At 41.4% G+C, this 13,336-nt stretch overlaps 1 protein-coding gene across 2 annotated transcripts; it reads left to right on the plus strand.

Annotated features, from left to right (window-relative positions):
- Positions 1 to 468: 468 nt before the first annotated feature.
- Positions 469 to 8,388, plus strand: LOC118209019 (aldo-keto reductase family 1 member B1-like). 2 transcript variants are annotated; one of them, XM_035384103.1, is made up of 10 exons: positions 469 to 633; positions 3,097 to 3,264; positions 3,805 to 3,921; positions 5,026 to 5,103; positions 5,301 to 5,423; positions 6,107 to 6,213; positions 6,303 to 6,384; positions 7,425 to 7,508; positions 7,832 to 7,914; positions 8,051 to 8,388. In XM_035384103.1, the coding sequence occupies exons 1-10, from the start codon at positions 568 to 570 to the stop codon at positions 8,091 to 8,093; spliced, it is 951 nt and encodes a 316-aa protein (XP_035239994.1). In that variant the 5' UTR covers positions 469 to 567; the 3' UTR covers positions 8,094 to 8,388. The 2 variants fall into 2 exon arrangements, with proteins under 2 accessions (XP_035239994.1, XP_035239995.1); XM_035384104.1 differs by having other exon boundaries at positions 503 to 640.
- Positions 8,389 to 13,336: the final 4,948 nt, after the last annotated feature.

Genomic DNA, 13,336 nt, shown 5'->3' on the forward strand with positions numbered 1-13,336 from the left:
CTCTGCATGACAGAACCATGGAATACAAAAATAACAATGCTTATTTAATTTTTTTAGAAGACCCTCTTCAAAAATTGCTTATAAGGCATATGGCTTAAATTAGGGTCCATGGTCACGGAATGCGCAGCAGGCTGAACTCAAATTTGGCAGGAAAGCAACACTGTTGCACGGCACCATCGCTGGTGAAGTTGGGTTTTGGACAGGTGTCAGGATCCATGAATGCCGGTAAAAATACACCTGCTGCGTATCGTGCACGAATTATTAGCAGACGGTCGGAATCGCAATCATTTGTCTGAAATAGACCGAAAAATTGAATAGAAATCTGGCTTTTCCGATGCCTTTTCCTGTCTCAGAGTGGACTGTCGCACAGTGCAGTAAGTGTCACGTTGCGGAAACGAAGAAAAAAACAAAAAAACAGACGCAGGCTAACCAATGAAACGATTGAGTTTCACTCCACCCTATAATCTCACTTCGCATTCGTTCAGATGCGGTAAATGCTGACATTTGAGCCCCGAGAGAAAACTGAAAACACAGAACCACAGATATTGTTGCTCGTCGTCATAAACTATGGAGACTTACGTTAAATTAAACACCAATGCAGCTATGCCTGTCGTGGGCCTGGGAACATGGAGGGTAAGGGGTAGGTTGTATTCACAGAACTGGTTTTATTCCAGTTTGGATTCATTTATCCCAGCGGCATGCCACTGTTTATGCTTCTTACAGCTGTTGATACTTCCATTACTGTTGGGTTTACTTTCCCTTAATGTTTGTGTGCTAAATAGAGTTACATTTGTTTTCACCAATGTTTTATGTTAATTTTACCATGAGATTCACTAGCTGAACGACAGATGATTTTTCTCAGAGTGTGAGCGATTCTGACAGTTTGGGTCAGACCTTATTTTCGACAGAAAACGAAATTCCTATGGGGAAAATGAATTGGAAATTTGCCGAGGGAACCCGTGGCGGAAGAAACGAGAGTTGGCTTACAAAAAGACGTAATCATTGTAACACTCAAAGACGGGTTTATAAAGTATCGTAGTAACGTGGTTTAGCTGCATTTTAAGTTTGGTAAAGTGATGATTTCAGCATGCAAGTGGAATTCCGTCATCCCCAGCCAGTCTGCTAGTCCCGAAATTTAGTGTTTTCCTCGCCGCTGTGCACATGCTGATATTTGAAGTTGTAGGCACTGCGAAAGCGGAGTATGGAAGTTTTATCGATCATATTTGACCCGGGCAATAAAAACAAATTCCTGAAACATCTATACTTGTACAACTTGTGCCACACACAGCCTATAAAGAAGACCACTTATATAAACATGCTTGGTAAACTTTCTTCTAAACTGCTACAGAATCAAACGTTTCCTGGTCTTAGCCTACCATACTAAATGCTGTAGGCTATTCAGCATTCAACTTAATTTCAGTCTTAACTCTGACGTAAATGCTGTGATTACCAAAATTATTTTCTTTACCGGCATTAGAATGACATATAAAACTATATAAATAATTTGGTCAAAATACACTTCTATCCAGACGTTAATTGTTATAGTTAACAGTGGTGACTTTTGATTGAATATAATCATTCAAATATCGCAATGAAGGCGCACAAGCAAAATGCCATAAATAGCAAAAAAAAAAAAAAAGACATCAGTATTTTACAGTTTTGACTTTTGTAGTGATGTGAAATGTTCAGTGGTTTCTTTACATAGTTTAATGGTTCCATTACATAGTTTTCATTACAGAAAATGTAAAGCATTACTTTATTGTCAGTCCCTGTTGATATGACAGCAATTTGTGTCCAAAACTAGCAGAAGAAAATGTGGAAAAAATAAACCATCCTAGAAGGGTGGCCAATTAATGATTGGAGCACCCCATAGGACCCATAGATATGTTCCTAGGTATTGATCACTGCAGTAAGTTAAAGATCTCTATATAAAAATGAAAAAATAAATTAAAAACTGACTTTATGTGAATTTTTGAAAATGTTTCATATTTTGAACTTTATAGCACCACCATGTGTTATGATTTGGCCAGTACTGTAAAGTTGCCTTTGTGTGACAAGCGATTTATATATACCAAGTTACAAACTGCGTGTGTACCCTAAATATTTTACTGTGCATGTCATGTACAGGAGTGAACCAGCGTAGTTTATAGAGCTGTCAGAAAACTAAAATTAAGGTAATTGAATGGATCAAAAACCTGCACGCAGACCAGCCCTCCAGGACTAGAGTTTTGCACACCTGCTCTACATCATTTGGGTCGGGAGTTGCATGCTTCTGAACTTTGCATTTTCAAGTGCCTGTTACTGTGCACTTGAGGAAGAGTGTTGAACTCTCTTCCTCAGTGCTCTGATGAAGGACTCGGTGTCTGAAACACATCAGCTTCTTTTTGGTTGAATAGACAGTTTTGAACCCAAGGAAGCTCTGGACCAAAATAATTTTATCAATGGAATGATAACATATCAATAAGTCTTTTAATTGTGCAAAAATAGTGTAAATATCTATATTGTATTTTTTGAACAAAGGTGATTTGTTACACCCACGGTAACATCTTGATATGCACCGCCCTCCATAATGTTTTGGGACAAATGGCTTCACAGGTGTTTCTGATTCAGGTGTGCTCAGCTGCTTCCTCTTATACTGCAGGTGTAAGACAGCTTTCAGTATCTATCCTTGATTCAAGGTTTTTGATTGCTTTTGAAGTGTGTTATTGGTGTTTGTCAACACGAGGACCAGTTGTGTCATTGGTCAAGGTCAAGGAAGCCATTATGAGGCTGAGAAATAAGAAAAAACAGTCAGAGACATAGACCAAACCATAGGCTTACTAAAATCAACTGTTCGGAACATCATTAAAAAGAAAGAGAGCACTGGTGAGCTCAGTAATTGCAAAGGGCCTGGAAGTCCAGTCCTCTACAATTGATGACCGAAGAATTCTCACCATACTGAAGAAAAACCCCCAAACACCTGTCCGACAGATCAGAAACACTCTCCAGGAGGCAGGCATGGATGTGTCTGCGATTAATGTCCACAGAAGACTACAGGAATAGAACTACAGAGAAATATTTTTCTTTCATTTTCTCTCCCTCCGTCTGTGTTTAAAGGCCTCTCCTGGACTGGCGTCTGAAGCAGTGAAAGTAGCCATTGAGACTGGGTACCGTCACATTGATGGGGCCTTTATCTACCAGAATGAGGCTGAGGTTGGGGATGCCATCTGTGCCATGATAAAGAAAGGGGTGGTGAAAAGGGAAGACCTCTTCATTGTCAGTAAGGTAAACATCTAAGATAGAGATGTCACAGTTCTACCCTTGCCGGTATGGACTTTGGATCTATCCAAGACATAGTTCAATATAAAGTTTTAATTACAATGGTCACAGTATTGCTGAGCATGTGTAAGCCAGACAATGTTTTGAGTTTTCTGAAAGTGTAAACCAATTAATGAAATGCAACCATTACCAGGCAGCTGTAAATTGTAATTATGGCACAGTCCCTGTAAGAGGTTAAAATACCAGGCGGGGCATTGCTGTTGCACTCAGGCAAGATGCTTAAACTGATTTGCGTAATAAATTATCTCGCTGTTAATTGTATGGTATGCAGAAAGAAACATCAGCTATGTAAGTGTCTCTGGATAAGTGCATCTGCTAAGCAAAATAAATTAACCCCAATGTTCTAATTTAAAATATCAAAACAGTATTGTTAACAGGAAAATATATATTTTCACTTTGATGAGTCTTCTGCTCTATTCTGTTTTCTTCTGCATATGTCAGTTAACGAGGCTAAATTAATGGTCATAGCCCTGTTCTTCTACACAGCTGTGGTGCACCTTCCATGAAAAGTCCATGGTGAAGGCTGCCTGTCAGAAGACCCTGAATGACCTGAAGTTGGACTACCTGGACCTTTACCTCATACACTGCCCCATCGGCTTAAAGGTAATCGTAATACTGCCGGTCAGCTAATGACATCATGGTTCTGCGAGCCTGGCCATGCTGAAGTGAGGAAAGTCTGCCTAGCTTCTGTAAACCTTTTCTAGTAAACCCGTGGATAATCATTCATTATCTTATTATTCATTGCAATTCATGATCTCCTACAGATGGATCTCCAGTTGAGTCAATGATTCAGACTGCTGTATTATATGTAAAGCTTGCTGTAAGCAATCAGATTGAGGGTTTTAATATGTTTTGCAAGAAGTAATACAAATTGTAACTTTAATTTCCAAGCACTTGAGATAGGCATTTCCAATTGAAATTCTCCAATACTTGACCCTATGAGAAATACAGCCCTCATGCTTTTAAGTGAAACACTGTGCGACACATTTATATGAATACGTCTCATTGTACCGTAATGCTTAAACGGAATGGTGAAAGTGATGGAAGAGGCCCAGCATGCATTAGAACAGTCACACGGAATGGAAAGCAACATGTTTAGGCAGGAGTGGGTTTTATGGGGGAAATGCTTCAGATACATTAGTATTCAGATTACGTAAGCGATAGATGACAGGGCAGTGGAAGAGGTTTGTGTATAATCCTGTGGGTTTGAAAATAAATGTTTGTCTATTTTGAGGGGGTAGAACATTCTGGGTAGGAATGGAATGTGACAAAGGAGGATCAGTCTAAAACTCCTAATATTGAAATAAATCATGGAAGTATAAGGAATCTAAAAATCCAAATGCACACACAGCGTTGGGCCCTTAGATAGCAGTGTTGAACATCCCTGAGGGGAGATCTGCCTTGATCTCCCAGCACCAGTACTTCCCCGTGGTCATCGTCTGGCTTCAATGAGGGTAGCTAGCTGTAAATGTCTCTTAAATAAACAACACTTTACACATTTGTTTTCATTTTACTTCAACAAATGTACAATTCCCCCATTACATTTGTAAGCCCAACCCATTACTGCAATCTTGTCCTCCATTTTGGGAGACAAACAAGCAAACAAGCATGTGTCTTCTGAAGCTTCCTTCCAAAGGACATACTCTCTTTGAAAATATTATCATGGGAAAAATGTATTAAAATTGATGAACTAATTTGTCACTGCAGGCTGGAGATGACCTGTTTCCTCAGGATGAGAATGAAAAAATGCTATGTGACGACACCAACTTTTTAGACACCTGGGAGGTAAAATAATTCACCCTTCACAGCCATCTTGTTTTTGATTAAAATAAAACATATCATATATATAAAAGCTTTGGTCAAGTTAATTTTATATAAATAATGTGTTATAAATCTGAATGTTTGGCGTCTCTGATGTTGAAACAATGAAACTTATTCAAATGCAGTGAATGACATCAACGATAAATGCTGTTGTTCTATAGGGTATGGAAGAGCTGGTAGATGCAGGGATGGTCAAAGCCATTGGAGTCTCGAACTTCAACCATGAACAGATTGAGGCCATACTGAACAAACCAGGCCTCAAATACAAGCCTGCCAATAACCAGGTAGAGTCTGAAGTGAAAAGGGTACAGACAGGAAGAATTTCCTCAGGCTGGACACAAACTGATTTTCACAGCTTTCTATTGGTCTGTAGGTCCGCTCAGTTTAAGCCCAGGCCCTCAATGGTATTATCTGCATAAGAAATCTGCCACCTGTCATTCTGCCGCCTGTTTCCCAGGGGCAGTGCTATAATGGAATAATATATCATTATTCCAATGATCTCTTGGGACTGTCGATTTTTCTTAAACAATAACAATTCTCCTGCATTCTTTTCAACTTACTCCCACTAAGATTTATGCATGCATGTGAGTGCAAGAGGTGAATGCACTTTCTCCTACACTGTAAAAGAAATAAAATAAAATACAAATTAAACATTTTAAAAAATGCTGATTTCACTATTAAATTTGAATCTGAGAGTGAGAAACCATACAGGAAAATGACATGGATATACTGTTACATGGCCCTGGTCGGTTTTGGTTTTTTTTTATTGCCAATTTTTTAAATTACCAATGTTATAAAAATAAAATAAAAACTACTTCTCACTCCTTGATATTTGTTTATATGTGTTTTCTTTTGGTGTTTGCTAATGATGCCAGTCCCCCAGTAGCAGTAGCTCAATGACCTTTGTGTAGTGTAGTGTATGTAGTGACAGAGCGGAGCTCACCTCATGCTACGTGTTCCCCTTCAGATTGAGTGCCACCCTTTCCTGACCCAGGAGAAGCTGATCAGCTACTGTCACTCCAAAGGCATCGCTGTGACAGCGTACAGCCCCCTGGGCTCCCCGGACAGACCTTTGTGAGCACATGTTCTGGGGACACACCTGTCCCGAGCTCAGCCTTCGGGGTAAATATTTAAATGACACAGCATCCTTTCTGTTTCTGCAGTGCAGTTGCTGGAGAGCCATCTCTGCTGGAGGACCCAAAGATCAAGGCCATAGCTGACAAGTACAGGAGGACCACAGCACAGGTAGAGTAAATGTTAATGATGTACTGCTGGGGTGAACTAATACACAGTGCTCACAGACTGTGGGAATTTAAAGTAAGAGCCTGTCCAAGGGAATATTATTATTTAATAATATTATACAGAATAATTAAAACTCTGTATACAACTGGACCTCAGTGTACATTAATTTACCAGATGCTCTTGTCTAAAAGTAGATTAGTGCTTAGCTAAATCAAAGAAGAACGTGCCAGTAGCAAGTGCTATGGCAAATACCAAAATTGGTTTAAGATAAACTGTACGCAAAATCTTGTGTTCTTCCTAATCTAATCAGTGTGTGGTATGCAAAAAGGGTCAGGAATCTCACCTCTGACCCAAAATCTAATTGTTTGAATTACATGCCCAGGTTGGAAACGGTGGTCAGTTTAGTCACATGGGGCCAGGTTTGCTAAGCCTTTTACGACTGTTCTCAGATGCAGACATGATGCATTCTGCCCAGGAAACGCACATCTCGTATCAGAGTGGCACACGGATTCGAAGTGCAGTACGAGTGCGATTTACGAGAGTCATCACTAAGAGCACTTCTCTCCTTAATGCATATGCATTTAAGGGAGGATCGTGAAAATAACAGGCAGAGTAATAAGAAGTGTGGCTGATAATGTATTCCGTTGAATTCACAAAAGTTTGCACAATTAACAAGGGTCGATTTTTGCGTGAAATTTCTCTACCTTTAAAGAGCAGGCGTGAGTAATTGCCAGCACAGCTGGAATACTGTATACACATTTTGAGGGGATGCATATAAACTCTGTAAACGTTAACACTGGACATTTTACTGTGTATTCAATGCACTAAACATGAGGTTTTTTTTTTTAATTTTAAGCTGCACATTTTAAGCTCTGCCTCATACACAAAATGTGAGTAGTAGGCAGTACCATTGGCTGATTGTGTAATCAGCTGTAGCCTTGTTAAGTAAGACATTAATTTCAGGCAGTCCTCAATTTGTGCTGCAGGTTTTAAGTACATAAATGTGATCCATGGTTTTCTACTGTGGTTGTTCCTGAAAACAGGTCCTGATCCGGTTCCATGTCCAGAGGAACGTGGTCGTTATTCCCAAGTCTGCCACGCCTCACCGCATTAAGGAGAACTTCCAGGTAACAACTTTACCTCAGACCCAAGTGCAGGACAGGCATTCCAGGCAGGGTGGGGGGTGCATGAGTCAGGAAATCCTTTACCAGAATTTCTTCCAGTTATGTGGAGGAAAGGTTTTACTGGCATTACTGACATGTAGCAGACACTCTTATTCAGAGTGACTGAAACAACTTTCTTCATTTTTACAGCTGGGTATATCTTGAAGCAATTCAGCTTATGTACCTTGCTCAAGTGTACAACAGCAGGGTCCTACCTGGGAATTGAACCTGCAACCTTTGGGTTACAAGCTCAGTTCCCTACTCATTATATTACATTACGTTTACAGATCTTTGACTTTGAGCTTAGCGAGGAAGACATGGCTACTCTAATGAGCTTCAACAGAAACTGGAGAGCCTTTACCATCAGCTGGTGAGCATGGATTTCAGTGGATCGCGCCAATGCTCACCTCTCAATTTACATCTATATTTAACCATATATGCTCAGAAACCCTGCGGCCCCTCAAATTTTTCTACTCCCCACCTGATGTGTATTCTTTTTGTTTCAGGGGGATAGACCATAAAGACTACCCATTCAAAGCTGAGTACTGAGCTCTCTGTCTGCCACTTAAGGAGGACGGATCCATACCACTGTGCTGATCTCACTGCCATCTCCACTCTGCATCAGTGCTTGATTCACATAGAGTCGAGTGTACTGGAATGATTACTTCAAACTGTTCAAAAGCTGGCTAAACTTTGTTTCCACCAACACATTTTAGCGTTTACATTTACATTTATATTTACATTTATTTACTCATATCCCATGCATGAATATGTGACGGGTGCTGGAGGAAAGGTCCGCAAGTCGCAAATCTTGAAATCGTGCTAGGAGGCAAAAAAGGTTTTTTTTAAATTTTTTTTTTTTTTTTACTGTTTTCCTTTTTTTTTCTCCATATTACGAAAGTTAAAGTGTTGAAGAAGTCACTCAATAGAATAAACAACATTTTTAGGATCACTAAATACTCATAATTTGTCAGCAAAGTCGGCTTGTTTTAGTGATTCTTACAGCTGGCTTTTGGGGGTGCAGTTTAATTAGCATGTTTGGTTTCGTTGGCTATTGTAACTTAGTTTCGGTCAAGCCACCGCCCATAAATAAAGCCGCGTGGTAGTAGCCTATGTTTGTTTACTGTGTGAGGTTGCTACAATGGCGGATGCTCAATCAGTAGGTGAGAGTATAAGCTTTCTAACGATGTATAACATGTCCAATTTTGCTTTTGGAATAGCGTTTTATAGGTCAGCGTAACCGAACATTTTCTTACCATGGCATTCACTCTATGGGAGCATTAAAAGACGTTGCACCTAACGGACCCTTGTTTCTGGACCCTTAGCTATTTTAGACCACTGTTAATAATTTAGACATTTTGGGTAGATTTGGAGATGCTGGGTACACTGCTTAGTTTTTGCTTCATAGATCTTTAGTAGTTCTACATATCCACCCTTAGATTTTACGAACTTGTGGTCAAGAAGTTTTTGATCCAGGACATGTATACTTTAACCCACAATCTCCCAGTATTTCATTGCGAACTAAAAAAGGAGCAAATTCATTTTAGATTTTTTGCCTTGACCATTGCATTTGTGGCACTTTATTTCTTACAAAATTATGAATATAAAGTAATCTAAGCTAGTATTGCAAATGGTACAAATGTATTGCTTCATTTAAGACATTTTTCTAGTCTGTGGTGTTTACATCTGGAGTTATAACACTTTAAATAGGGTAACTCTAAATGGGCAAGGATTGACAGGTACTCTAGTGGGGGAGTGGTTGGGGTGGAGTTAACTAGTTATTGTTCCCACCCATTATCTCCCTGGGAGAAGTGTGAAAAGTTCAAGATCTTTCAAGGGGATTTTCTCTGCTACTTGATTTTAGGAGTACCAACATTCAAATAAGCATATCTTCTTCAACTATTTTCAGATTTCAAATGTATGACACATCATTTGAAAGCTTATAATATGCACTTTCATAATCTGCAAAAAACTGAAAAATGACCTTGCTCTACTTGAGGACCAAAACACCAGCACCTGTCACATATAGGCCTTTAAAAAACATTCCTCAGATCTTCCATAAACTATGTTAATAAAAATGTCTGAACTATATTTTCTTGGGCTTCTGTGATTCCTTGACGCTGTAAATGCATCGATTTGCATATTCATGGTCGATGCGTGAGTTTTTTCTTTGTAATACCTTTTCAATCCAAGAAAATGCCTTGTTTCGAACCAGTAGTGATAAGGAGCTTTTTGGTTAACAACAGAAATAGATGTTAGTTACTTGTGACAACATTGCATAATACAGATTGGTGCCATTAGTTATAAGGTTCACTCATTTGCCATTACTATGGCACTGACATCCAAAATAGGCCCAAGTAGTTCCTAGTTGTGGCAAAACATTTAGACACCAAGAAACCCTCTAACCCAAAAAGCAAAAAAAAAAAAAAAATCTGTTCTGGCAGCTCCCTAAGACACTTTATTTTGGTTTTTCCTTAAATTCGCCCGTCTGTATGTGGCTGTAGCAATGCTGCCAACTACCATCTGTGGTACTCTACTGTTAGCCAAGGTTTAGCTAAGTTCATGCAGTTCTGTTAAACACAACTTAAAGGAAAATGCATCATTATACTTTGATATAGTTTGTTAACTTAGTCTTGCATTGGTCAAACTTATCGTAGACCTATAAAGATGTTAATTAAACAGCATGCATAGGCTACCTTTCTCCCGTCGGTGTCCAGCACTTAATAATGATTTCTACCGAAAACCGCCAGAGCTTTACCCTTAGTACCTCCCCATAAGCCAGAAATAAACGATCTCATAGGTAGAGTTACTTAACTTTACCAATCAAGTGCAATCTGTCCGTCAACAAGCTAGATATTGCTGTCCATGAGCGAGTGTGACGGACACTATTTTAACTATTTACAGTGATTTTAATTGACTTGACATAATATCAGCCAGGGCTACACTTCATCAAGAATGGTTACATGCCCATCCTTGTCTCTTTTCTTAAGTTAACTGATTGACAGGATATTTCAGATATTCCACAAAAAAGAGGGAAACCATGCTTTATATAATACTTGTTCAATTGTTTTTTTCTTCACAGCACAGTTGAGATATCTTGCTGTATTGTGTGAATGAACGCAAGTCGGTATGAATCTAATCTTTACTTTAGGAGCAATTTCCAACCGGGGAAGAGCTTTAAATTTACAGTATATATTGGCTTTCTGAGCAATCCAATGTACCGCACTTTATAGCCATTGTTAAAACCCTGCAGAGCGCAACATTTTTTCTTTCTCAGATTTTAAAAAAAGAAAACCCAACTGCCACTGCCTCTTTTCACGCCCACTGAACAACTGCCTCCTATAGCCCAGGAGGAATAAAGAACGGCTGGAAGTGCAGTGTGCTGGCAGGATGTCGCTGCACTTTAAAGTGGCTCCATTATGTGGGGGCATGTCCACTCTGTGCTTGCAGACCTGCACAGCCTCCATTATGGACCAGATACGTTTTTTCAAGAGGCACTCAAAGACAAGACATTTCCAGGCCGGCCTGCTGGCTGTGGATCCTCTCTCCTCTTGGGCTGAGGTCATGCTGTCACCTGGAGTCAAAAAAAAAAACACCAAAATCTTTCATTAATTTCCATGAAAAACGAGACACTGGGAAATTAGTGGATGAGAAAGGAATCGCCATTGGTGGCTCGTTTGTCTGCTATCCGAGTGTGTGAGCGTGTAGGAAAGCCACTCAAAGGCGTAAAATCCCTTGTTTATTTGTGTGGAGCTCTTAATCTCATCCACAAAAGCTGAAAGGCCAGCAATGGCGGGCCTCAAAATGAGGTGTGGAGGATGAAGTGAATCAGCCCTCACCCCCAGAGAGCAGAGTTTACTCCATCCTGAATGGCTGGGCTCCTAAGGGGCTTGTCTACTGAGTGGCTCAGTCATTGTGAGCTTAGGTTGGGCCCTTAAAGCGGCATGTTCAAGTCTCGATCATATCATTAGCCTGCCATGACCAGTGGTCTCTAATGGCTGGACCCAATTGGGGTAGGGTGTGGACAGGGGTTCTGGGTTACCGATTCATTATTTCCTCAGTGCTCTTCTATAGACTGTGTTACACACTGTATAGCCTGCAGTGTAGCAAACGTATTTGTGGGTGCAGGGGTGCCTCCAGGGATTTTGGGCCCCATGAAAGGATCTTTCACCATCCCAAGCCACCCATCCCTGCACAATTACTGTAACCACACCATATATTTTGAGGGTTCCTGTCAGTCAGGTCTCCCCATACAGCACCGCTGTGTGGGTGATTGGGTCAGAGGAGTACATCTACTTCAGTGTTCCTTATACAGCTGCAGCCAACACAATGGTGAGGCACAGTTAAAAAATCAGGGAAGCCTAAAAACACATAATACAAATCTCCATCTCTTTGTGCCTCAAAACAGGGTAATGATAATGCTGTCCCCTGTGATGGGCAGCACTGGACCATCACGTATTGGAAATGGGGGGCAAAATCTCATTCCGATAGCTTAAGCTCTCACTCAGCTCAGCTGAAAATCCTCTTGGAATGAGAAAGGCAGAGAGGGAGTGTGTAGCTGGTGATGTCCTCTTCACGTGCGGATTGGATGTGGGGCACTGCTGCAGGATTGTGGCTTTCTGAAATGCGTTTGAACTGCTGAGCCCCAGCAGACCCCGCCATTTGGCAGCAGTGCACACGCGTTTAGTGTAGACCAATACATCCAAAATAAACCACTGCTGTGAGGGAGAAAGAGAGAGAGAGAGAGAGAGGCGGGGGATAGGGAGAAAGAGAAATAGAAGGGGTATAGAAAGAAAAGAGGAGAGAGATTGGGAGAGGGTTGGGTACAGAGAAGGGGACAGAGAGAAAAAAATAAGCAAGTAAGAGGAGGAAGGGGTGAGGGAATAGAAAGGGGGGGGGGGACTCCTCCATAATCGGCATCATTCATCTCTCGGTCAGCTGCCATCCATCATGAGGGGAGGGGTATGTGTACGTGTGTGCACACGTGTGTGAAAGGTCTGAAGGATTTAAAGGTCCTTCTCCGGACGAGAGCATTGAAGTATCCACAATGAGGATGTTTTACATTTAAATTTAGATTTTCATTGTCCGTGAATAACTGTGAGTTATGAGCCGTCTGTAAACAGGTGAAAGCAGGTGGTTCTCACAACACTGAGGCCGCCTGGCAGGAAAACAATGATTTTTATCCACGGGAGGAACGCCGGCTGTTTACTAATGCAGGGCTTTCATTTTGCTCACGCCGTCACTGGTGAACCAGTGAACTCGGAAGGTTGACACGGGAGGCTATTTTTGGATGATTATTCATAAATGTGGCCACCATCCTCTCACACGCTGATTAAAAAAGACATACCATTTCCTGCCAGAGGCAAGCATTTGTCTCGTTGTGGAAATTTTTTTTTTTGCCTTGGGCTTTACGTTCTTATTAGCAACAAGCGCTGCTTAATTATTCCGCGGCAGGAATGGCAACCCCTGCTGTCAGACGGTCGGTGCGTAGCCGTTCCGTCTGCTTGTTGGGTTGAGTTCTGCTCCCCTCGGTTTGGCTGAGGGCCCCGGTGCGGTGTACCCGCCCACGGGATGTGGTTTCGGGCTCGTCAGCCGCATTAGCCTGTCTGTCAGAGCAGCAGCAGGTGCTCCAGCGACGCGCATCCCGCGGCCCGCACCCCCACCTGGGCGCTCCCCTCTGGGGACGGGAAGCACCGTCTCCACGGGAAGCAGGATCCGTACCTGAGCGCAAAACACCACGGGCACGCGCCGGCCACGCGCCGGCCACGCTGCGGGTCCTTCTGGGATCCCGT

The sequence above is a fragment of the Anguilla anguilla genome, chromosome 12, assembly GCF_013347855.1.
Source record: "Anguilla anguilla isolate fAngAng1 chromosome 12, fAngAng1.pri, whole genome shotgun sequence".
Taxonomy (NCBI): domain Eukaryota; kingdom Metazoa; phylum Chordata; class Actinopteri; order Anguilliformes; family Anguillidae; genus Anguilla; species Anguilla anguilla.

Coding starts and splice junctions, on each gene's coding strand:
- LOC118209019 (XM_035384103.1), top strand. CDS start 568: ATGGAGACTTACGTTAAATTAAACACCAATGCAGCTATGCCTGTCGTG. Junction 5,424..6,106: donor ACAAGCCTGCCAATAACCAG/GTAGAGTCTGAA, acceptor GTTCCCCTTCAG/ATTGAGTGCCACCCTTTCCT. Junction 7,509..7,831: donor GCATTAAGGAGAACTTCCAG/GTAACAACTTTA, acceptor TTACGTTTACAG/ATCTTTGACTTTGAGCTTAG.